The 25,478-nt window shown below is 42.8% G+C and overlaps 1 protein-coding gene across 4 annotated transcripts in view; it reads left to right on the forward strand.

The window, feature by feature from the left end:
- Atp8b4 (ATPase phospholipid transporting 8B4 (putative)) overlaps positions 1–25,478 on the forward strand; it is a 142,443-nt gene that overhangs the window by 40,396 nt on the left and 76,569 nt on the right. For 3 of the 4 annotated variants that reach the window (XM_069988390.1, XM_069988392.1, XM_069988391.1), the window contains exons 8-11: positions 334–395; positions 18,188–18,260; positions 22,951–23,021; positions 24,480–24,562. In XM_069988390.1, the coding sequence (XP_069844491.1) occupies positions 334–395; positions 18,188–18,260; positions 22,951–23,021; positions 24,480–24,562 (289 nt within the window). The remainder of the gene's footprint in view (positions 1–333; positions 396–18,187; positions 18,261–22,950; positions 23,022–24,479; positions 24,563–25,478) is intronic. The other variant, XM_069988393.1, reaches the window with a different exon arrangement.

Consider the following 25,478-nt stretch of genomic DNA (forward strand, 5'->3'; position numbering starts at 1 on the left):
GCTTTCTTCCTCTCGGACTATATGTAGCAGAGAAAAGAGCATGTCAGGTGTTGAGAAGCAACTGAGCCTGTGAGAACGGGAGCTGCAGTTCTAGAGTCCTTCCAATGGTGACTTTCTAGAATGGGGTTGAGAGAGGAGAGGGTTAGTTTCACTTTAGGATGTGGAGCTGGGTTGGGTTTCAAAGGAAGTATAAGCTCTAGGATAAACTGTGGTCATCTTGGATCAATGGCAATCTTGTGCAGAGAGATTGATGTAACAACATTGTAGCTGTCCCGACTTGGGTTCACAAAGTATATCTGAAATATTTTCTCTCCACACAATTTGATGTTGCAGTTTCGCCACAAGAGTGATAATCAGGTAAACAATCGGCAGTCTGAAGTACTCCTGGATGGCAGGTAAGAAATACATTGCTTGCATTATCATGAAGAAGATTTCTGGGGCTCAGACTAGCTCTTTGACAATGGGTTACTTTCCCCCATTTAATGCATTAAAAGTTGAAATACAGTGCAGTGTATCTTCATGATTTTTTGTTTTTCATACTCAAGTCCTTGTAGCCATTCAACGCTGACTTCAAATTTCCCTTTGTGGACTACAGATTTATCTTTTATCGCTTTTCTTTTCTATTTCCTCCCCCCCCCCCCCCGTTGGTTGTGGGGGCTTGAACTCAGAGCCTGAATGCTATCCCTACGCTCTTTTTACTCAAGGCTAGTGTTCTACCACTTTGAGTCACAGCACTACTTCTGGTTTCTGGGTGATTCATTGGAGATAAGAGCCTCATGGACTTTCCTCCTTGGGCTAGCTTTGAACCATGATCCTCAAATCTCAGCCTCCTGAGTAGCTACGGTTAAAGGTATGAGCCACTGGTGCCTGGCATTAATACTATTTAGAACTGGCCCATGTGCCATGTTTATGTATGTATGTGTATCATGAACATTTGTTTAAAGTTTCTTTTTGAAATTTAATCATTGCTGAGGAAAATTGGTACAGAGATATCTGATATATTACTGTATCAAATGATTGCGATAAGGATTTTATGTCCCCTGAATGACTGAATTGAGAAGAGACTATCTACGATGATGAGGATTTTTCATTCCATTCAAATCTTTTCACCAATAAAGAAATATTGTTGAGCGGGGTGCAGGTGGGTCACGCCTGTAATACTAGCTACTCAGGAGGCTGAGATCTGAGGATCACGGTTCAAAGCCAGCCCAGACAAGAAAGTCCTTGAGACTCTTATCTCCAATAAACCACTAGAAAACTGGAAGTGGCGCTGTGGCTCAAGTGGTAGAGTGCTTGCCTTGAGCCGAAGAGCTAAGGGACAGCGCCCAAGCCCAGAGTTCAAGCCCCATGACCACCACCACCAACAACAAAAAAGAAATATAGTTGGTGGGGATAATGTTAGAGTTAGAAGGGCTTTAAAACATGAACATTTATATGCAGCACTGAAAACTTAGGAGGAGTAAGTCTCAAATTCCCATGACTTCTGACCCTCTTTGTACTCCCCCCTTTTCCACTAATGGTAATACGTAGCAACTTAAAATTTCAGTGTTTGTAATTTATCATCTGGCAGTAAACTGTATAAGCCAGTGGCTTGTGTATGTGAAACATTCGTGTCCATACTGGGACTTGAACTCAGGGCCTGGTGCTCTACCACTTGAATCACAGCTCTACTTCTAGCTTTTTGATAGTTAATTGGAGATAAAAGTCTCATGGTCTTTTCCTGCTCCACCTGTCTTTGAACCACAGTCCTCAGATCTCAGCCTCCTGGGTAGCTAAGATTACAGGCGTGAGCCACTGACTCCTGGCTAGTCAGTCTGTCTTTGAATCAGATACTAAGCAGAATGTAATTCTTACGAGAAGCAATCATAAAACAACCATGTGTGAGAGAAATTTCAAAAAGCAATGAAGATAATCGTAATCTACTAGATATTCTGGGCTGTAAGTAATCCTATTAAAGGAATTAATCTCTTTCAAAATCCGTGCTGTTGGCCAGTATTGATACTGTAATGGATTCCTACCATTTATTGGCTTGTTTTAGAAAATGATGTTGAGTGAAGAAAAATGATCTTGCCCTAAAAGCATAGCTATGGTAAGTGTGATTCTGGTTAGGACAAGATGCCTGAACCCTCTGGTTTGTTTCCAGGATTAGCAGGATTTGAATTGGTGCCACTGTCCTGTGGGGTTAGAAGCATGACTTTGGCAACAAGAGCGATTTCACTATGAGTTTTGTGCTACTCTGGGTAATCCTGTGGTCTCAAGAAAAGTTCCTAATCTCTATTAACACCAGATTCCTCATCTGTGAAGGGGAGTGGCAGTAGGATCTCTGGCCTGGGTGGAGCCCTTGTGCAGGTTAATGGAGCTCCTGCAACAGGCCTGGTCCAGGAGGTGCTGGATTACCAGCATTCTCCACTACCAATTCTTTATATGGTGCTGGGTCTTTGTAAGCTAATGTGGGTTAGAACACTGAGCCACTTTTGTTGTATGTCTTGACCTCAAGTCTTGAAGTTAGATATGGTGTTTTTAATGGTAAAGCCAATTCTTTAAGGAACCTCTGACACCCCTATCTCCTGACTCTGAAGGATGGAAGGGTGTCAAAATAGATAGCATTACATCATGACTCTGAATGAATGGTCCGGGCATATTTTTTTCTTGTCACTCTAATTATCCATTCAGTCTTGTGGTACTACTTAGAGTACTACAAATTGGAACATCTATTGGGGAGGCCAGGAGATTAATCCAGGAACTTAGACATTAAGAAACTTGTGACTAGATAGATCTTAGGTACGTACACTTGTTATTACTAATAATAGTACTGATGTGATTTTTCAGATGATGACTCTTATTTTGCTTTTTGTTAATTCTTTATGAGCCAGTACCTCTGTGATTTTTTTTTTTTGTCAGTTTCACGGGTGCTGTCGCTGAGCATTTTAGCCTAAGGCGCGCACTCTACCACTTGGAGCTATAGAAGACAACTTCTTGTTTTCAGGTGGTTAATTGGAGATAAGAGTCTCACAGTGTTTCTTGCCTGGGCTGTCCTTGAATCTTGATCCTCAGATCTCAGCCTTCTGAGTAGCTAGAATTTACAGGCATGAGCCACCAGTGCCCGGAAGGTTTATTTATTTTATTAGTTTTTTTTTTTTTTTTTTTTTTTTAGTGTGGTGGTCCTGGGGCTTGAACTCAAGGCTTGAATCGTTCTTTAGCTTTTTGCTAAAGGGTGGTGCTAATACCACTTGAGACACAGATCTACTTCTGGCTTTGTGGGTATGTACCAGTCATAGTGTTTGACCTCAGGGCCTGGGTGCTGTTCCTGAGCTTTTCCGCTCAAGACTGGCACTATACCACTTTGAGCCACAGTGCCACTTCTGTGTGTCAGCCTCTTATCTCTAATTAACCACCAGAAGGGCACTAGCTAGGATTACAGGAGTGAGCCACTGACGCCTGGCTTTTACATTGTTTTCATATATTTAATTTTTTTTCTTTTGTTGGTGATGGGGCCTGAACTCTGGGCCTGGGCACTGTCCCTTAACTCTTGAGCTCAAGGCTAGCACTCTACCACTTGAGCCAAAGTACCACTTCTGGCTTTTTCTGCTGAGAAATCGAACCAGGGCCTCATGCATGCAAGTCAAGTACTCTACTACTGAGCCACCTTCCCAGCACTTATATATATAATTTTTAAGGCTTGTTTAAGATTCCATGCAGTGCATGTCTAATTCATAGAGCCATTTTTCCTATTGTTTCAGTGTTGTACTCTGCTCTCCATTTTGAAACACAACATTTGGATCTTTCTAAATTGAAGGCATTAGCCTATTCCAAAAGACTGATGTTTGTGACATTAAAAAAAAAGTCACCTGGGAAGGTTGTATGAACTCATTATTTTCTACATCGGTGAAACTTGAAGTTTGACTGTTCAATGTTGTGATACTCTGACAGCCATCTTCATTAACATGTCCAGACTGGGTATGCTCATTGAACACTGGGAGGCTTCTGTTCCACTAAGTTTGGAAATGTCTTGCATGGGTGACTGTCAGAAAACCAAGTTCATCTCCCCCCGTCACGCCCCTTTTATTGGGCTGATACTGGGGCTTGAACTCAGGGCCTCGTGCTCATTCTTGGCTTTTTTGCTTGAGGCTAATGCTCTACCACTTAGCCACCACTTCACTTCTGGCTTTTTGCTGGTTACTTGGATATTAGTCTTTTTTTTGGGGGTGGGGGTCCAGTCGTGGGCCTGAACTCTGGGCCTGGGCGCTGTCCCTCAGCTCTTCAGCTCAAGGCTAGCGCTCTACCACTTGAGCCACAGCGCCACTTCTGGCTTTTTTCTTTTTGCTTATGTGGTGCTGAGGAATCGAACCCAGGGCCTCAGGCATGCAAGGCAAGCACTCTACCACTGAGCCACCTTCCCAGCCCATAGAGTCTTTTATTTGTCTGCCTGGGTTGGCTTTGAAACATAATCCTCAGAACTCAGCCTTCTGATTAGCTAAGATTATAGGTGTGAGCCATCAGCAGCAGGCTAGCTGGCTTTCTTCCCTCCTTTCCTCCTTCCTTCCTCTCTTTCTTCCTCTTTTTTCTCTTTCTCTTTCTTCCTCTCTTTATCTCTCTCAGGCTTTCTCTAGTTTCTGTTTCTCTCCTTCTATCCTTCTTTCCTTCTGCTCTTTCTCTCTCCCTTCCTTCCTTCCTCTCTTTCTTCCTCTCCCTTCCCTCCCTCCCTCCCTTCTTTCTCTCCTTCCTTCCTTTTTCTTTCTTTCTTCCTCTCTGTCTTTCTTTCTCTCATTCTTTCTTTCTCTCCTTTCTCTCATCTTCCCTCCCTTCTTTCTCTCCTTCCTCCCTTCTTTCTCTTCTTCCTTCCTTCCTTCTTTCCTTCCTTCCTCTTTCTCTTTCTTTCTTTCCCTCTTTCTCTCTTTCTTTCTTTCTTTCTTTCTTTCTTTCTTTCTTTCTTTCTTTCTTTCTTTCTTTCTTTCTTTCTTTCTTTCTTTCTCCTTTTCTTTCTTTCTCTCTTTCTCTCTTTCTCTCTTTCTCCCTTCCTGCCTGCCTTCCTTCCTTCCTTCCTTCCTTCCTTCCTTCCTTCCTTCCTTCCTTCCTTCCTTCCTTCCTTCTTTTTTCTTTTCTTTCGCAGGTCCTGGGGCTTGATCCCAGAGCCTGGGAGCTATCCCTGAGCTTTTGTTCTCAAGGCTAGTGCTCAACCACTTGAGCAACAACTCTACTTCCTGCTTTTTAGTGGTTAATTGGAGATAAGGCTCTTCTAGACTTTCCTTCAACCTGAGATCCTCAGATCTCAGCCTCCTGAGTAGCTAAGATTACAGGTGTGAGCTACTGGCGCCTAGCCAGGCTTCATTTCTTAATGATACAATGAAATATTCTGCTTTGAAAAAAAAGTATTAGTGATTCATTTAAATTTCTAAACAGCAATGATCTGAAAGAGTTCAAATACGTTTTATCTTACAATTGCTGACATATAGCATGTTAACGTGAACTATATACATCAGGTCTGGTCTGTAGAGGTGAATTTGGTAAGTGGTAAATTCAGACAATGATTCAGAAATGTGGTCAGCAGATCAGACAGCTCTGAGGAAATTTTGTCTTTCCATGTTAGAAGCATGTAGGCTGATGGTCAGGAGTTGGATCTGTTATTTATTGCTGATCCTTGGGAATAATTTAAGAAGAGGGACAGGGTAATTGTTCATGTTTGACATTGCCTTCTCAATTTTTTTTTGGTCAGTTGTGGGACTTGAACTCTGGGCTTGGGCACTTGTCCCTCAGCTCTTTAGCTCAAGGCTAGTGCTCTACCACTTGAGCCACAGCACCACTTCTGGTTTTCTGAGTCTCACAGCTTTGAACCTCAATCCTCAGATCTCAGCCTTCTGAGTAGCTAGGATTACAGGTGTGAACCACCGGTGCCCAGCTTGCGTTCTCAATTTTATCCAAAGTTAGTCTTTAATAAGAATGAAGTATCATGATGATTATGAGTGTGTAATGGGGCTTGAACTCAGAACATGGGTGCTGTCCCTTAGATTTTTCACTCAATGTTGGTACTCTACTTCTTGAGTCACAGGTCTACATATGGCTTTTTGCTGGTTAACTGGAGGTAAAAGTCTCATAGATTTTTCTGCCCAGGCTGGCTTCAAACTATGATTCTCAAATCCCAGTCTTCTGAGTAGCTAGGATGATAGGCATGAGCCACTGGTACCTAAGTTTTTTCACTTACACCAATGACTTTAAAGCATTTCCAAAAGTTTCATTCTGAAGGAATCAATTGCACTTTCTTAAGTCTTGGGTTGATTGTTTCTTGGGTAGTTTCTTGCTCAGCTTTGCAGATGACAGACTCTATTTGCCAGCTGGCTGCTTGCTGCATGTGAGCCGTGAAATTGTTATAGTTCTTATAAATGATTTTCCATTGTAATCAATTATTAGGTTGCATGGATAAAATATTTTTTCAAGGATCAAATTTCTAAAGGGTGACTAGTTCCCCAAATGAAGTGCATCTTGAAATAACAGGAAATTGTAACACTTTCAAAACTGTGTATATAGGGTTTTAAGTGGCATCATCTAATTTCTTTTGAAAGTTTATCTAACCCAGATGTTAGCAACTCTGTTCCTCTTCTTAAAGCTCTTTCAAAGAACCCCACAGGCAACAGCCTCTAGCAGCCAGGTACAGCTTAGCTAACTACAGTTTTTGTGCAAGAGACAGTGGAGGAGGATTGTACTAAACCCTCTCTCAAAGCATGTGGAATCCTAGAATCCCATATCCCACATTTTCCTTCCTCCAAAAGATTTTTTAAATTGGTGTGTATGTACCAGTACTGGATCTTGAACTCAGGGTCTGGGTGCTGTCCTTTAGCTTTTTTGTTGTTGTTATTGTTGAAGGCTGGTACTCTACCACCTGAGCTACACCTCTGCTTCCAGGTTTTGGGTGGGTCATTTGTAATAGGAGTCTCACAGACTTTCCAGCCTAGGCTGGCTTCAAACCATGATTCTCAGATCTCAGCTTCCCCAGTAGCTAGGATTACAGGCGGGAACTACCAAGACCTGGCTGAAAGGTCTCCTGTGCCACTGGCCTTTGAAATCTCATCCTCCACCCTCACACAATGTTCATCCAAAGTTCTTCTCGTTTAGAGTCTGGGTTTCTTCACGCTTATCTCTCCTTGATGATTTACTGTGGGTGGAGTCTTCCTTGGTTCTCCACAGGATCCAAAGGATCTCCAGAGGTTCTCCAAAGGATCCCTTTTAGGTGACAGTGGAAGTTAGCGATGAACGCCACACATTCTGTGTCACCTCCAAAACTTGAAAATAGAAAGAGCTTGGTGCATCTCTGCTGAGTTGACATAGGAAGAAAGTCCAGGTTTTCTTTTACAACAACCACCTCAAACTTTAACTACAGAGGCCTTAGAGATGTCGGGTCTGGTGTCAGGAGGGGGTTTGGCCCCAGTTCTGTCCCCGATTGGCTGTGTGACCGACGACCAAGGACTTTAGGCTAATCAACTATAAAACAAGGGCATTGGATGCTAGTCACTTTCAACTATTCTTTGTTCAATCAGCAGAATTTTTTCCCCCAGTGAAATCTTACAGGGAAGCCCAGTATGTAACACAGATGCAGATAGTGCTGCTCAGGATGCTACTGAGGCTGGAGCCCCCAGAATAGAGGCCGTTGGGTGCTGCTCAGGAGGCCTCGGTGAATACTGCTGGCCTCCATGAGTGTGCTGGAGATTTGAGCATTCTTTTCTAAACTGCTCAAATCAAGATTTCTTGATTTTTTTCTTTTTTCTTTTTTTTTCTGTTCCCTTTCCTTTTTTCTTTTCCCTTCCCCTTTTCCTTTCCTTTCTTTTCCTCCCCCCCCCCCCCCCCCCGCCACTTTCCTTCTTTCCTTCCACAGTACTGGTTTGAGTTTGAGTTCAAATGTCGTGTGTGCTAGTCAGGTGTTCTATACTGAGCCATGCCTGTAGCCCTTTTTGTTACTGATTATTATTATTATTTTGTATGTGTATGCTGATTCTGGGGCTTGAATCAGGTCCTGGGTGCTGTCCCTGACCTGCTTTTGCTCAAGGCTAGTGCTCTACCACTTGATCTGGAGCTCCACTTCAGCCTGCCTGCCTGCCTGCCTGCCTGCCTGCCTGCCTGCCTGCCTGCCTGCCTGCCTGCCTGCCTGCCTGCCTGCCTGCCTGCCTCCCTCCCTCCCTCCCTCCCTCCCTCCCTCCCCCCCTCCCCCCTCCCCCTTCCCCTTTCCCCTTCCCCTCCCCCCTTCCCCTCCCCTTCCTTCCTTCCTTCCTTTCTTCCTTCCTTCCTTCCTTCCTTCCTTCCTTCCTTCCTTCCTTCCTTCCTTTCTTCCTTCCTTTCTTCCTTCCTTCCTTCCTTCCTCTCTCTCTCTTTCTTTTAAAATCATCTTCTTTTCTCTTTTTCTTTTCTCCCTTTCTCTTTCTTTCTTTCCTTTTTTTTTTTTTTTTTGTAGTTTATTGGAGATAAGAACCCCACAGACTTTCTTGCCTGTGTTGGCTTTGATGTGCAATCCTCAGATCTCAGCCTCCTGTGTAGCTTGGATTTCAGGTGTGAAACACCGGTGCCCAGCTGGTATGAGTTATTTTTAAGATAGTCTTGCTTCCTGCCTGGGCATGTCCCTGGACTGCAATCTTCTTATTTTTCGCTTCCCACCATAGCTGGGATGACCACAGTGCCCAGCTTCTTATATTAAGATAGTCTTATGGACTTTTCTTCCCTAGTATGGAACCTCGATCCTTCTGATCTCAGCCTCCCATGTTACTTGGATGATGGGTACATGCCATTGGTTGAGATCCACCCCTACGTCTGGCTGGCCTCAAACCAAGATCCTCCCAATTTCATCCTTTCTTAAGGAGCTAGGATTACAGGCATGTGCCACCAGCACCCAGTAGGACTCTGTTTTTCCCAAGCACTACAAGGGGATTGGAAGTACCACTGGGCTGATATGTTAAGGTTCCTCCAAGCCTAAAACAACTATGAATCTGTGATCCTCTTCATCTTTGTTGGAGGTACATGACTTTCCCTTCCCAGCAGCACTCTTCTTGAATTGGGCTCACCCCTGGCCGCCTCCCATTCCCCAGCCTCTCTTTCAGGCCTCTGTGTTCAGATGTGCGTGTGCCATCAACCCTGCTAAATTTAAGGCTACATTTTCAAATCCAGTGGCTCATGCGGCTGGCTGGCTGCCTGAGAACTCACATGTGGAAGGAAGTTTGAAACACTGAGGCAGGAGAGGCTGCCCTGGTGTTTGGAAGACGGGTCTGGAAACCAGATGAATTGTAGTTTTAAAATGTAAAGAACACACATGTATGTATACATATACATGCGCATATGCATGTACACACATACATGTATATATACCTATACATATATGTATGTGTGTGTATATATATATATGTTTATATATATATATATTTTTTTTTTCTGCCAAAAGAGAGTAGAAAGAGTTTTTCTTTCTAGACTTGGTTATAAAATGTCTGTTGGAAATTACGGGTGTCTATCGTGATCTGTTTACTGTCTCTATCAGTCTGGGAGGGAAGAGCTAGATTTAATCCCTTCCCCCCCACCCCCCACGCAAGAATTGAGCTTTGCAAATCCTTGCTCTATTAGAAACAGGTTGTGGGGGGGGGTTGGAGTTAATTTGCTAGATGCATGGTACAAAAGCAGTTTACTTTCTTAATATTTCCTTCTGAGACTTGGGTGAAACAAACGTGAAATTTTTAAAAATATTAGAACCTTTTTATTTTTTAGAACCTTTTTATTAAGAGCAAGAAAAATTCTGAAAAAAGGAAAAGGAAGCTAGATGGCAGGGGCTTATACCTATAATCCTAGCTACTCAGGGGCTGGGATCTCTGGGTTGCAGTTCAAAGCCAGCCTGGTCAGGAAATCTGGAAGTGGAGCTGTGGCTGAAGTGGTAGAGCAGTAATCTTGAGCACAAAAGCACAAGGATAGGGTTCAGGCCCCAGGACGCATGCATGCACGCCCGCGCGCGCGCGCGCGCACACACACACACAGAATAGGAACATGGATTTTAAAAAATTTATTGACACGTCATTGGACAACTAATGGTACTATCTTTGCAAATGTCTTCTTTGCCTACCTGCTTCCTTCTCTCCCTCCCTCCCTTCCCTTCTTTCCTCCCTTCTCTCCTTCCCTTTCTCCATCCTTCCTTCCTTTTTGTTGGGTCTAGGGATTGAACTCAGTACCTTGTAGGTAACTTCTTGCCATTTTGCTTTTAGTTTGTTTTTCAGATAGGGTCTTGTGCTTTTGCCCAAGTTGAACATGGACTGAGATCATCCTACCTTGGTCTCCCGTGTAACTAGAATTATAGGTTAGGTCTGGACTTTCTAAGTTTGCAACGAATCCTTTATTATGGAGAATATTTTCAGAAGATAAATTTTTCCCCCCTCAATTCTTGTGGGTAGGTACGGAAGCACAAAATTCTGTCATGCCTTCCATTCTCGGACTACCAGGAGAATACTTCCATCCTTCTTAGGGAGCGTCCTCACATTCTTCTTCCTCTCCCCTTCCTGCATTCTGAATTTTGTCCTTGCTCTGTATCTCCTTCCTCATTCTCCTTTGCAGGATGAAGAAGAAAGAACAGTGGAGCTGAGATGTGAAGAAAGATAGCCAACAATTTGCAAAGTACAGGATATTGTAGAATACGGTTTTGAGTTTATCAGACAAACGTGTAAAGAACTGTAGCATAAAGACTTGTGAATGCTCTGCAGGCCTGCTGACGCTCTGCTGCTTACTTGGCGCCCATGTCAATCTAGTGTAACTCCACCCCAATGTACCTCATTATTGGTGACCATCCCTAGCATGATACTTACTAAGTAATTATGTTGGAAATGAAGTTCCTAGTAAAGGCTCTTATTGCTAAAAAAAGAAATCCAGAAAAGTGAGGTTGGATCATACAAAAAAAAATTATGTATGCTGGTTGTGGAACTTGAACTCAGGGCCTGGGTGCTGTCCCTGAGCATTTTTTTGCTGAAGGCTAGCACTCTACCATTTGAGCTCCCTTAGCACCACTGTTTTGTTTTTTAGTGATTAATTGGAGATAAGATTCTCCTGGGCTTTCCTGCCCAGGCTGGGTAGATTCTCAGATCTCAGTCTCCCCGAGTGGCTAGGATTACAGGCATAAACTATCAGCACCTGCCTTATACATACCTTTGGATATATTTTTCAGACTGCAGATGAGATTGTAAGGCTCGGAGCTCTCTGATAGCTGTAAAGCAAGGGAGGGTCTGCATGGGCGTGAGGCTCTCCTGACATTACTATGAAACAGAAAAACTTTGTCCCATGGTTGGATAGAGAACAGATGTAGAGTGCTTCCTTTTTGAAATCTCAGAAAAGCAACTATATGGGCCACTTTGTGGCAGAGAGATTTTGCCTTCTTAATAGAGAAAAAATGTTCTACACATTTATTTTTTTCCCCGGAATATCTATACCCATCCAACTATCCAACTACCTATCAACAGTTACATTTACCTATATGTGATCTAGCTGTAGAACTATATGGATATATCCAAGGAGTGAGAAAAATGCCCTATAGACATTAGGATATGAGTAATATCAGAGAGAAAAGCAAGGATTGTATCAGAAGGCCCACACCATCGTCTTTCTTTCCCCTGAAATATGAGATAGGACTGCATATTGATAGACCAATTCTCAGCTCCAGGACTGAGTGTAGGTGTATTAGGCATGGCAAGCATCTGCCTCCATATTCAGCAATTAGTTGAGATGGGGTTCTTTTTTTTTTTTGGTCAGTCATGGGGCTTGAACTCTGGGCCTAGGCACTGTCCCTGAGCTCTTCAGCTCAAGGCAAGCATGCTACCACATGAGCCACAACGCCACTTCTGTTTTTCTTGTGGTTTATTGGAGGTAAGAGTCTCATAGACTTTCCTGCCCAGCTGGCTTTGAAGTGTGATCCTTAGATCTCAGCCTCCTGAATAGCTAGGATTACAGGCGTGAGCCACCAGCACCTGGCAAGAACCACCAGAGCCTGGCAAGATGGGGTTCTTATAAACTTTTTTTTTTCCTGAGCTGATCTTCAACTGCAATGCTCCCCATCTTCACCTCTGGAATACTGAGAACATAGGCCTGGGCCACAGTGTCTGGTTTGCATGTCTTATTTAAAAAAATTGTTGAATTCTATTGAAGATGACTATATTCCCCCTGCAAATGGTTATTAATTGCTTTTACAAAATTATTTCTTTTTTGTGTCTTGTCTGTTTATTTTCAATGTATCTTGTTGTCCTGTAGTATTTGTGTTCTGCTTGAGAATGTATTTTTCTTGATTTTGTTTTCTAATAAATTCCTCTGGTGGGAAGCAATGAGGTACTGATGCTGTGTTGGGAGAGAGGTCTGTAGGCTCTCCGTTGGGGTGGTGTGCAGGCCACAGGCTTCTGCCAAACCACCCACATTCCTCTCAGTTTCCTTTCTGGAAAACAGCACACATCAAAATACTTTCCTGTTGAACATTCCCTAGTGTTTTCCCTACCTGTTCCTTCAGTAAAAAACACCGACTCCATATGGCCACTATCTAATCTTGGGAATATCCCCTTTCCTTTTTCATCCATTAGGACTCCGTGTCTGTGTCACCTTCTCCAGAAATCTCCCCAAAGCCTGGCACTAGTGGCTCACATCTGTAATCCTAGCTACTCAGGAGGCTGAGAGCCAGCTCGGGCAGGAAAGTCCATGAGACTCTTACCTTCAATGAATGAGCAAAAAAACAGCCACAAATAGATCTATGGCTCAATTGGTAGCGTGCTAGCCATGAACACAAAAGCTTGGAGAGAGCACTCAGGTCCAGAGTTCAAGCTCCAGGACTGGCATAAAGTGAACAGTGCATTTATTCTCTAAAATAGTATCTTTCACACAGCAGTGAGACCTATCTGTCATCTATTGTAGCAATCATATCTATTATCTATCTTTTAGCTATTATCCATCATTGATCATAGCTCTCCTCTATTTGTATCTATATTTATCATCCCATCTTTACACCTGTTATGTATCATTATCATATTTATCCATCTTCTGTCTATATCATCATCTATTATATCTATCATTGTCTATCATGTATTTATTATTCACCTACCTACCCATCTTCATCATTATCATCCATGGGTTTTCGGACATGCTCACACATGGAACAGCATGGTAAACCTTTATGTGTGGTTCCCCCATATCTTCCCATGTTTGTATCCATCCTCACTTTTTGTTTTCCAGAGTATTTTTAAAACAAGCTCCAGATGTCATACTATCAGTTAATTTTTTTTTTTGTGCCAGTCCTGGAGCTTGAACTCAAGGCCTGGATACTGTCCCTAAGCATTTTTTGCTTAAGGCTAGCACTCTACCACTTGAGCCATCGCTCCACTTCCATTCTTTTGGTGGTTAATCAGAGATAAGAATCTCAGGGATATTTTCTGCCTGGGCTGGCTGGCTTTGAACCATAATCCACAGATCTCAGCCTCCTGAGTAGCTAGGATTATTATAGCTATGAGTACCCTGGCTAAAATGTAAGAATGTTTTAATGGTTAAATTGCAACTTCTGGACCATTCTGAATAGAATGTTGTCTCTGCGAGATTGCCACTACAATGTCACCCTTAACAGACAGTCATAGTACGCAACTTTGTAGTTGCTTTTTTCTTTTCCTAAGTGGAAACGATCCAGTACGATTTGTCATCCATGAATTTAAAATATGACCTTGGACTACGTTTCTCCTCATCACGAAGGTGCTGAGGATACAAAACTGATGGTCCAGTGAAAAGCAAGTACCCTAGTAATCATGAGCAATAAGATTTATCCCGGTGTCGAGAGAAATGTGAATGACATCATGCTTGCCGCCTTAGACAGCCAAGCTATTTCACCGAGGACCTTAAGTAAATCCTGATTGAAGTTTGTTGGCTGCTGTCGACTCATGATTCTGAGAAGACAAGGCGAGAGCCATCAGGGTAGTAATAAAGTCCAGGCATATTCTTTTCTGATGAGCTCACCATACATAGGGACAAGCCTTAGAATATCTGGAGGCATGAAAGTTAATATATCCTTTATTAGACAGTCTCTGCTTTATCCACGTTCCCACAGGACTTCTGATGACAGCTGTATGGCAGACCATTTAATACTGAAGTCATTTCTTCAAAAAAAAAAAAAAAGACAGGTCTGTTTCTAGGTTATCAGGAGACAAAGATGGTTTCGGGGCAGTTATTTATGAGCCAGATTTCTGTTTTCCGCACTAGTCTCTAGGATCTCTGATGAGCAGCCGTCTGTATCTAATTCCACTCATAGCCCCAGATGTTCAGGGCTTGGTCTCGTCGGAGTGTCATTTGGTATAGACAAAGCGTGGTCTTGAACTCATCGGTGGCCAGGTGATGTCCCATGCTAGAAGGGGATTCAGAATTCTACCTACATAACCATCCTGTTTCTGAGGAATTCAAGCTTGGGAAGGCTTTAGGGCTTCATACAGCTGTAAATCTAGGAAGTGATAAACCTCATGATCTTCTGGGGATCCTCTTTAGTTGTGTCTTGTGCTACAAAAAATTAGGTCCTGACCAAAGCAAATCACATCACACCATCCAGAGACGGTTGCCTTTTGAATGTGCCAATCAACTTTCTGTATGCAAATTTCCATCCAGATGTGCCGCCCAGGGATTCTGAATTACTCTGCTTCTCTCCATGGTCTATCCATGTCCTGGCTTTCAGTGTACTTCCTTTGAAAGCATTTTCTTCCAACTTCCTCCATCATACCATCTCTGAGAGATCGTATATTCAGGGGATCCTATTAAGAATCTACAACAGCAGAGAGGGTCTTAGGAGATTGTTTACGGGGACAGATTTCTTGTCTACAATAGCTAGCAGGTTTCTTGTGCAGGTAGAACGTTGTAGGTGAATGGGTCATTTTTTAAAAAGAATACAGCAATTAAATTGTTTCTGCTTCTGATTAATGTGTAATACAAGGCGTGTGGATTTTTGTACAGATTAGACAGGAGATTGCATATCTTTTCTCAGCCAATTGTGAAACAGGATCCCCTAGGCTCTAGATTGTTGTCTTTTATCATGTCTGCTTCTTCCTATCCTTCCCCTTTCCCTCTTCCTGCCACAATGGGTGTGAGATTCTCTCCCCCAGCTGACCATAGCACTGCCTGTGTGATGATTATTATTTTTTAAAAAAGCATTTTCCTAAGCAGAGGGAGAAATAGGGCTGGGGAGGGAGAGAAATACTGGCATTCTTCAAAACTAAATAGATTCCAAAGATAGGAGCATTATATTTCTTCTGAGCATAATGAGATTCTGCTAACCAGTCCATTGTTGGAGGATTTGGGCCAAGCTGTACTTCTTAGCTCTAGTTCTGCTTTGACAGCCTGAGGACTGAAAAGAACCAGAGACTACTGCTGTGCACTGAGCAATTCTATCAGGACACCAGGACTGAGAGCTATCTTTTTGCACTGGTTAATATTGAAACCTGGAAGTGTGCGCCATAACGCTCATCAAATTGCTTCAGTTCCTTAGGGTCTATCCTCTTTTTAAACACACAGTAAATAATTACCATGGAAAATAGTTTTTTTTTTTTTTAAAGAACAATAAGTAGAGATTTATTAAGGGATGGGCTTTGTGGCCAGACAGGCTTGGGTTCCAGTCGCTGCCGTGTCCCTTGCATGTGCCCTAAAAGAAAAGTTTCTTTAAAAACTTTTTTTCCATCAATGAAAACAGGGGCTCTGGGGCTCTCTCTGTGTTGTGCAGCTGGTGTCTGGGGTTCGTGTTGGAAGCAGTCTTGCATCATAGCTTTGCTAAGAACACAAAATGATCTCATGGGTTGTAACCTTGGTACTTGGCCCCCAGTGCTCAGGTGCTACAATTTCTTTGTTTTGACCTTTTTCTGGAAAAGTCTTCCCCTTCTATATGTACTATAAACCTGAGTTCAGACTGCATTGAAATTCCAAGATTTGTAGATGTGGACACAAATGTTAACATAGAAACAATCTAGCTAGTGCTTCTCTGAGCCAGATTAAAATAAAAATGGATGAGGCAATAAGATACTTTACTGCAGAAAAGTCACAAGTCAAGAAAAGGATGCATACACTTTATATTCCAAAGCACCAGAAAACACATGGAGATGAACTGTCAAAAATGACAACTAGACTTACTTGAAGGATATATATTTTTAATATACCTGCTCACAATCTCTTCTTCAGAAGCTCAGGAAATCTGAGTTCTAAGAAGAAGATAAAGGAGGTGAAGAATAGCCCTTGGTAGGCAGATATTCTTGCCACTTGAGCCACACCTCTAGCCTCTTCTGTTTTAGATTTTTGTTTGTTTTTGATAAAGTCTCATGCTTTTCACTCTGAGCAGTCTCAAATTTTGATCCTCCTATTCTATGTCTCATGTATAGCTGGGCTTATAATGGTTTCTTCCTTGACCTAACATTTCATAAGTGATTTTTTTTTTTTTTGGTCAAGTTGCCTTTAAACTACCATCTGCTCAGGTAGCTGGGATTACAGCTGTGAACCACCACGCCCAGGAAAAGACAGCTTGAATACAGACTTCACAGCAATTCACTAACAATGACATTTCTATAAATAAGACATAATATTTTTTCTTCCTTCATTAACAAACTGGCCATTTCTGATAGATGAAATGGTAAAAATGAGAAGTCTCTAGTATTTCAAAACAGGTACCCCAGGAGAAAAATCAGCATATAATCCATATCTGTGAAGGATATATGACACAAGATTTACAAGGCTTCCTAGAGTCCCTTGGTCATGGAACTAGAGAAAACCAGCCCAGCATGGCATTGGAAACTGATTGAATTCTGGCTGGGGATGAAAATGCTGCCATTGAAAAATTTCCAAAACACGTACTTGGATCTGTATGAAAGAAAGAAAGAAAGAAAGAAAGAAAGAAACAACAACAAACTCAAATCTTGAGAGTATTTAAGCCAAATGACCCAGCAGGGGTTGATAGTGTGAAGCTTATTTCACAGTTGTATAAATATTTAAAACGGTTTTCCAGCCTTTAAAACAAGTAGATTAGGCTAATTTTTTTCTCAATAAAGAAAATCTGCGTGATGAAATTAATCTGCCCCCCCCCTAATTTACTGGGGGCAGGGAGACAGGATGGCCCTGCTCTTCCAGGTTTCCTAAGAATGGATGTCAAAGGGTGGCCAGTATCCAAATTTGATAGCAAAGCTGGATTCTGTTTCATGAGGGCTCACACCACTCGATCTTGCCATGGGTGGGCCGTTTCGAAGGCATTTGCCCTTGATGGACTTACCACACCAGAGACCCCCATCCCATTGGACAGTAATCACTTTGAACTTGGTAACGGGTTAGATTTAAGACTCCGTTATAGGAGCTTCAAAGAAAGCTGAGCCGCTCTTCTCTTCTGAGCTGTGACAGGGTCTTAGCCTGGTAGAATGTACCGGGGCCAGGCCGGGCACTAGTGGCTTATGCCTGTCATCTCAGGAGGCTGAGATCTAAGGATCTACAGGTTCAAAGGCAGCCTGGCCAGGAAAGTCTGTGAGACTGTGATCTCTAATGAACAACTACCAAAACTCCAGAAGTGGAGGTCAAGCCACAGTCCATGTGCATGTGCACATAATGGGGCCATGCTTGGACACAGTGCGTGAGGGTGGTTGGGTTTGTAGGCGGTCATCTTCATTCAGTCTCTCAGAACCTCTCCTGATACCTTTTTCTGTTTTGGCTCTTGCTTTTCTCTACGTTTAATTCTCTCCGCTTTCATTTGCATTTTAATTGTTTTGCTGGATCAGTCTTTCTTGCCACTGTCTTCTCATTCTTGTTTGTTTGTTTGCCCCAGTGAGTCTGTGACGCCAAGATGGTGGTGACATTGGTGCCGTTATTTATTAATAAATTGAAAGTTCGTAGCTCCTGCTGGAATCTGCACCCCTGGGGAGGTGAAGAGAGGCCTCTGGTGTGGGTGAGGGGAAGGTGGGGAGGGAGAGGCATTTTGAATTTGCTCCCAGAGATGTCCCTCCCTCCCTTCCTCTCTGGCTATTTTTGGGCAAATCCTGCTCTCCCCACGTGGCTCAGGTGAAGGAGGAATCCCTTGAACTTGCCGTGGGTGGGAGGAGCCAGAGCTGCTGCCTCTGGTACCCATTGTCCACCCAGCTTCTGCCACTGGCCACCGTGCTTTTCATTCTTGTCCCTGCTTGAAAAAAGAAATTCATGTTTGTTTTGGTGCTTTTAGACTGCAGAACGAGAAATGGATGAACGTCAAAGTGGGAGACATCGTGAAACTAGAGAACAACCAATTCGTTGCTGTGAGTATACGATATTCCGGAGAGAATGTCTCTTAGGTTAACATAGCATATAGGGTGAGCATCAAAGTATTAGCAAGATTTTTTTTTTTTTTAGTCTATAGTCTCAAAGCCTGGTCTCCAACAGTGTTGTTTATAAAAATTACTTAAAAATTTTAAATTATCTTTTCATTACAAATTATTAACGGTCACAAGGGACTTCACTGTGATATTTCCATGTGTGCATACGATGTACTTTGATCAGATTTTCCCTTTCTGTCACCCCTCCTCCATGTAAATGATTTTACTAGGCTTCATTTTTCTGCTTTGATACTTGTGTGTAAATACTCTGATTTTACTCATTCCCTCTCGCTCTCCTCCTCTTTCTCCACCTCTTTGTGAATTTTACACTCTTCTAGCTTTTTTTTTTTTTTTTTTTGGTTGATTATAGGGCTTGAAAACTGGGCTTGGATGCTGTTCCTGTGCTCTTCAACTCAAGGCGAGCGCTCTACTGCTTCAGCCCCAGCGACACTTCTGGTTTTCTGGTGGTTTATTAGAGACAAGAGTTTCTCAGACTTTCCTGCCTAGGCTGGCTTTGAACCATGATCCTCAGATCTCAGCCTCCTGAGTAGGATTACAGCATGAGCCACCAACACCTGGCTTTAGCTTTCTTTCTTTCTTTTTTTCCCCCCCATACCAACCTGGGCTTGAACTCAGGATCTAGGTGCTGTTCCTGAGCTTTTTTTCACTCAAGACTAGTGCTCTACTTCTTGAGCCACAGTTCCACTTCTAGCCATTTGCTGGTTAATTAAAGATACAGAGTTTCATGAACTTTCCTGTCCAGGCTGGCTTTGAACTGTGATCCTCAGATCTCAGCCTCTGGAGTGGCTAGGATTACAGGCGTGAGCCACAGGCTTTTGGGCTTTGCCCTTCCAGCACATGAACACACGTGAATAATGATGAGAACCAAGCCATTTATTTGGCTGGCTTGAGAAAGATCTCAGCTCCCCCTGCCCCCCAGCCCCACTTCCACAAAAGCTATTCCTGCTTTAGTGTTGGCGACAGTCACCTTTTCGTTGACAAGTTTGTTACTGGAATTGAAGATTGTCATCTCAGAAATGATAGGGCTGGAGAGATGAAGCTGGCCCACGGTCTAGGCCTGGCAGGGGTGCCCGGTCGCTCTTCCCCTCACCCACGCCCATAACATGTCATTGAGTCCGTGTCAGCACCTTTTTTGGAGATGTTTCCAGAAGGACCGTTTTGGTGCTATGCTTGCTCTCCTTGCTGTTTTAAGTTTCAGCAGCGAATCACAGAGGTGACTTCCTCCACCTCATGGCTCCAAGTGAACCTCCACCACCTCCATGAGTCTGCACGGATCCCCGCCCCCCCCCCCCCCCCCCCACCGCTGCCTCCCCGCAGCACCAGGGACCATGCTGAGAATTTCCACGTGGAGAAGGTTTTTTTTTTTTTTTTTTAAACAACAAAACTTTGATACTGAAGAACAGTTTTTTTTTTTTTTTTGCTAAATTGTGGGAAGGAAACACATTATTTTTCTATATTAAAAATGTAAACGGCCTATGTTCTGTTGGAAGAAGTCTGTGGGTCCATCCTTCTGTCCCTCCCTCTCTCTCTCTCTCTCTCCCCCCGCCTCTCCTTCTCCCCCTCCCTTTCTCTCTCCATCCCTTTTGTTTGTTGTTTTTGTTGTTGTTTTGTCGGTCATGGGGTTTGAACTCTGGGCCTGGACGCTGTCCCTGAGCTCTTCAGCTCAGGATGAGCACACTTCTGTTTTTCTGGTGGTTTATTGGAGATGAGAGTCTCACAGAGTTTCCTGCCTGGGCTGGCTTTGAATGATGATTGATCCTCAGATCTCAGCCTCCTGAGTAGCTAGGAATACAGGTGTGAACCACTGGCGTCCAGCCCTTCCTTCCCTTCTTCCTTTCTTCCCTCTTTCCCTCCTTCCCTCCTTCCCTTTCCTCTTTCCCTTTTTCCTTTCCTTTCCTTTCCTCCTTCTTCCTTTTCCTTTCTTCTCTCCCTTCCTCCTTTTCTTTCCCCCACTCTCCCTTCCTTCCTTCTTTTCTTTTTGAACTCAGGGCCTGGGTGCTGTCCCTTAGCTTTTCTGCTCACGTCTAGCACTTGAACCACAGCTCCACTTCTGGCCTTTTTTGCTGGTTAATTGGAGATAAAAGTCTCACAGACTTTGCTGCCCAAGCTAGCTTCAAAGCTCTGTCCTCAGATCTCAGCTTCCCAAGTAGCTAGGATTGCAGGTGTGAGGCCACTGACATGGGGCTGGACTTAGCCCAGTATTCTTTTGCTATTATATAATTTTCATCTTTGAACACTGACAAAGCAAAAACAAGGTATAACAAAATGAAGGGGAATGCTTTGTTTTTCATAGTTGCACTGCAGTGAGTTAGCAGCCCCTCCCCACCAGTAGAAAAAGTTTATGCTTGGGGATCACAAGTTCTGAGTTTAGGTCTAGGAAGACAGCTTGGGAATGGTTAGAGCAGAAAGGACCCACAGGGGTTATAGATAGGTAGATGGGGTCACCGCTGCTCAGGTGACACCCTTCAGCCACCAGATGGCGATGGTGAGTCAGTCACTTGTGTGCCTGCTGTGGACTAGAACTCTGCCCTTGTTGAATATAAACTCAAACACAACTGGATTCAGTGCTGCACAGAAACACTGAGTTTAAAAGATTCAAGAAGCTCGTCTTCTTTAGATATCATCACTACCCTCCCTCCATCACAAAGAGTTCTGCATTTTGTTTAAAATGATCTTTTTTAAAAAAAATAAAACATCTAAGGAGGAGAGTTGTAGGCTTAAGTTGTAAACTCAGAGAAGTGTGAGGTCTATTGTTAAAATACTTTATGCCAATATTCCTTAAAATCTGGATGCAGGAGATGAGAATGGGGTGAATCAAAGAAAAACGTCCACCCTTTTAGATCAGGTTGGGTATTTTTTGGTTCAAGAGTGGCCTCCACTTTTGACATGTTCTCTTCGTGGGTTTGCTTTATGTACACTGAGACAACTTAGCAGAACCGCTTCTGTCTTGATGACCTTCTGTGGCTGTTTAAATCGTTTAGAGTTTAGGAGGAGCCGTAATTTTTTATTCCTTGAGGGACTGTTGCCGAGTTTCGTTGAGCTCTGTTTTATCCTAATTTAGACAAAACTACACCCCGCCACACCCCTACCCCTATTTTTTGAGTTGGAAATCTAAAAGCTTGATACCATTAAAAGAGTGTGTCATTTCTAAGTTTAGCCTTTACGACTTGAAAATGAAGTAATTCTGATTTCTTTTTTGAAGGAAACAAGGAAATTTCAGACTTGGAATGCTAGTCATGCATGCAGACGTCACTCAGAAATCGTTGGGCCAATGTCTCATCCTAGGTTGCTGGAATTGAAGTCAACTCTTTTTAGACATCCAAACCTTTCTGAATTTCATAAAACAGTTATAGACTAGAAGCTTTTCAATGTAGAAAGTTCCCAGAATTCTAAGGCTAAATTGTGCTAGGTGATTTCCAAAGCCCAAATAAAAACCAGAATAAAACTATTTTCAAAAACAAATTACTCAGCTTCTGATTGTCCCACCCCAAGCCCCCTTAGCGCTTGCCTTTATTTTCTCTTCTCCTTCCTTTCCATCTTGTTTCTCTTTTAATCGTTCTCTTTTAAAAACTTCCTTGCTTTTCTTCTCCTTCCTTCCTTTCTCTCTCTTTTGTCTTTCCTTTTATTGTTCCTTTCCTTCCAGCCTCTCCCCCTCCCTCCCTCCTTCCCTCCTTCCTCCCTCCCCTCCCACCCCGCCTCCCTCCCCCCCCTCCCCACCCCTCCTCCCTCCCTCCTTTCCTCCCTCCAAACCTCCTCTTCCTTTCCCTCCCCTCCTCTTCCCTTCTCTCCTCTTCTCTAACCACCTTCCTTCCCATATCCCTTCTTTCCTCTTTCCCTTTCTTCTTTATTCCCTTCCTCCTTTCCTTTCTTCTTTCCTTTTTTTTTTTTTTTTTTTTTGCCAGTCTTGGGGCTTGAACCCAGGGCCTGGATACTGTCCCTGAGCTTCTTTTGGTCAAGGTTAGTACTCTACACTTGAGCCACAGTGCCACTTCTGGCTTTTTCTGTTTCTGTGGTACTGAGGAATTGAACCCAGGGCTTCATGTATGCTAAGCAAGCACTCTACCACTAGGCCACATTCTCAGCCCTCCTTTTTTCTCTTACCCATATTCATCTGTTTTTTTTTTTTTTTCCTGTCTTATTTGTCTGTTCCCTTACCTGGTCATGTAAGAGTTACTTAAGGTCTATACAAATCTTTCTAATTAACTTATTTATTGGAGAGATTCTATATTTTTTGTTAACAATTATTTAAGAAAAAATAGAAAATTCAATTCTTCCTTTCCTTTTCTTTTTCCCTCCCTCCCTCCCTCCCCTCCCCTCCCCTGTCTTCCCTCCCTCCCTTTATCTTCCTTCCTTCCTTCCTTCTTTCCTTCCTTCCTGTAAAGCCCACTGGCTTAATTTCTGTCAGTCTTCAGAAGTCTCTGTTGGGATGAAAATCAGGGGTAGAGAAGGAAGGAGAGGGAGGATTTGACTGTGATCATCCAAAAGGGGGAGTTCAGGACCTCAGCCCTTCAGTCAGGTTCTGAAGCTGGGCCTGGCTGGGGATTCTATAGTACAAGGGCCTTCAACCTTTGCTTTTCTCAAGTATTCTTTTGTCTGTGATTTCTTAAAATAGGCTGACTTGCTTCTTCTATCAAGTAGTGAGCCACATGGTCTCTGTTACATTGAAACAGCTGAGCTCGATGGGTAAGTGATTAAATTAGTATCATTGGTGAGGTATTTATTGGTTGATTGATTGGTCATGGGGCTTGAACTCACGGCCTGGATGCTGTCCCTGAGCCTTTTACTCAAGGCTAGCTCTCTACAACTTTGAGCCATAGCACTACTTCTGGCTTTCTGGTGGTTAATTCATGATAAGAGTCTCACTGACTTTTCTGCTAGGGCTGGCTTTGAGCCATGACCCTGAAGTCTCAGCCTCCTGAGTAGCTAGGATTGCAGGTGTGAGCCACTGGCACTTAGCCTTTGTTTTCTTTAAAAGTAAATGTCTTTAGAACTAGGACTTCTGTCTTCTCTGTTTTCCTGGAAGACATAGAAGTCTAAATTGCAAAGGCCATTGTTAATTGCTTTGCCATAATTTTTAGAACTGTAATTTTTCTGCATAATTTTATTGGAAAAAACTGATTGATCTCTGGAGTTTATTTCCTCTGAAATAGTAAGTTCCGCATGTGCATGTGAATCATTTCATGTAGGGAGTCTTTGGCCAAGTTCCTTAGAAGTGTGTGCTTTCATTTCATCTTTCTCAGGAAAATGACAGGGAGTGTCCGGCCTCCCCCAGAAAGAAAGACTCAGGGCATTTTAAAATATGACCTTTTAGAGAAAAGAGAAAAATGGGCTGTGCTGTCATCCTGACATGTGGAGGATTTAGCATATTCCATGGAGTGGTTCTGTGTTCAGAGGACTCTGTCTGTTTATCTGGCAAAAAAACATGTATCTAATGCTTACCTATGTGGGCACTATCTATGAGCATGTGTTCTTTAGATTCTGTAATCTCGACAGGAGACTGACTATGTAAACCCTATTGTATAGGGAAAGGAATCGGTAAGAGAGAATTAGGTCATTTGCCCTAGGGAAGTAGGACTCCAACCTGCCAACAGGGTTTAGCCAGTATCTCCTGAGTCATTACCATATTGAACTATTCAAATACAGTTTGGCCTGCGTAATCCTATGCTTAGTTTTTTTTTTTTTTTTGGCAGAACATTTTTAGATATAGCTAAAGCAGTAGCAAGAGGAACATTTATAGCATTCACTGTATACTACATTTGAAAAGACAAAACATCTCAAATCAATCTCCTGAATGAAACCATTGAATGAACCCTATACCAGACATTTCCATAAAAGACGACTCTGACAGATGGTCAGAATTGTGTGTGTGTGTGTGTGTGTGTGTGTGTGTGTGTGTGTTCCTGCTCAGAAGATGACCTGCTCTCTCTGAATGGCTAAGCTAATGCCAACTCTGAGGAACCTGAGAAGCCCCACCCACTTTCCCAAGATTCTGTGAAAAATGTGACTGCAATTAAAGGTGGGGGTTGGGGGTGGGTCCCTGGGTTTTTGGATCAGATTTCATAGGTGGGGCACCCATCCTTCCTAGTGCTTTGGATGCTGTTGGGTTGTTCCATATAAAAATTCATGTCATTAATTCCACAGGGAGACTAACCTAAAAGTCCGCCATGCTCTAACAGTTACCTCAGAACTCGGAGCAGATATTAGCAGACTTGCAAGGTTTGATGGTGAGTGTTTTAAACAACAAAAGCTCAAAACCAAAAGGTAATATAAGAAATGAATGACTTTGTTTCATACAGGACTGGCCATTCAACCAATCCACAAGGTAAAAAAAAAAAATCCCTCCCAAGTTAAAGCAATATAGATCCTTCTTTTCTATTATATGTACTTTACCTATTGTCACTTTTTAGAGAACAGAGTCACAAGACTGGGACATTTCTGGGCTGAGAACCAGACATCTGCTAAATTTAGTTTTTCACTGTGAAGTCTTGGATTTCATTTTAATCTACCTTAAAGTTCACGGCAAACATTCGTGGTGTTCCAGGGGTTTATCCCCAGTGAAATGTGATTTCTTAGTTCTAAGAAAGCATCTAAAGAGTGAATGATGGATTACGGGGAAATAAATTAGATATAATATGCAAATTAAAATCTCCCTGTTAGCCGAATTTAAAGACCCAAGAGAATGACGCAAAATGCGTTATGGAAAAACCTTTGAAAAAGTGGGGACAGTTAAGAAACTGTACCCCACCATGATTATGCTTCATTTCCTGTAGTCTTTTATTTTTCTTCCATCTATTTCTTCCCACATCTTATTTGCATGTTTTAATTTCAGTCTCCTTTCCCCTTCCCTACCAGTCCCTCTCTGCCTTTCTCTGTTCCTGTCTCTCTCTCTCTCACACACACACATACATTTTTATACATATTTCCTCTAACCTTTGCTTTTTGTTGTTGTTGTTGTTGCTTTCTTTTGGTGTGGGTCCTGTGGCTTGAACTCAGGGCCTGGGGGCTGTCCCTTGCCTTTTTGATCAGTGCAAGTGCTCTGTCACTTAAGCCACAGCGCCAACACCAGCTTTTCTGGGTGCTTAAATGGAGAGAAGACTCTAACAGACTTTCCTACCTAGGCTGGCTTTGAACCTCAATCCT

This window comes from Dipodomys merriami, unplaced genomic scaffold, assembly GCF_024711535.1.
Source record: "Dipodomys merriami isolate MVZ:Mamm:240054 unplaced genomic scaffold, mDipMer1.0.p SCAF_357, whole genome shotgun sequence".
Lineage (NCBI taxonomy): Eukaryota > Metazoa > Chordata > Mammalia > Rodentia > Heteromyidae > Dipodomys > Dipodomys merriami.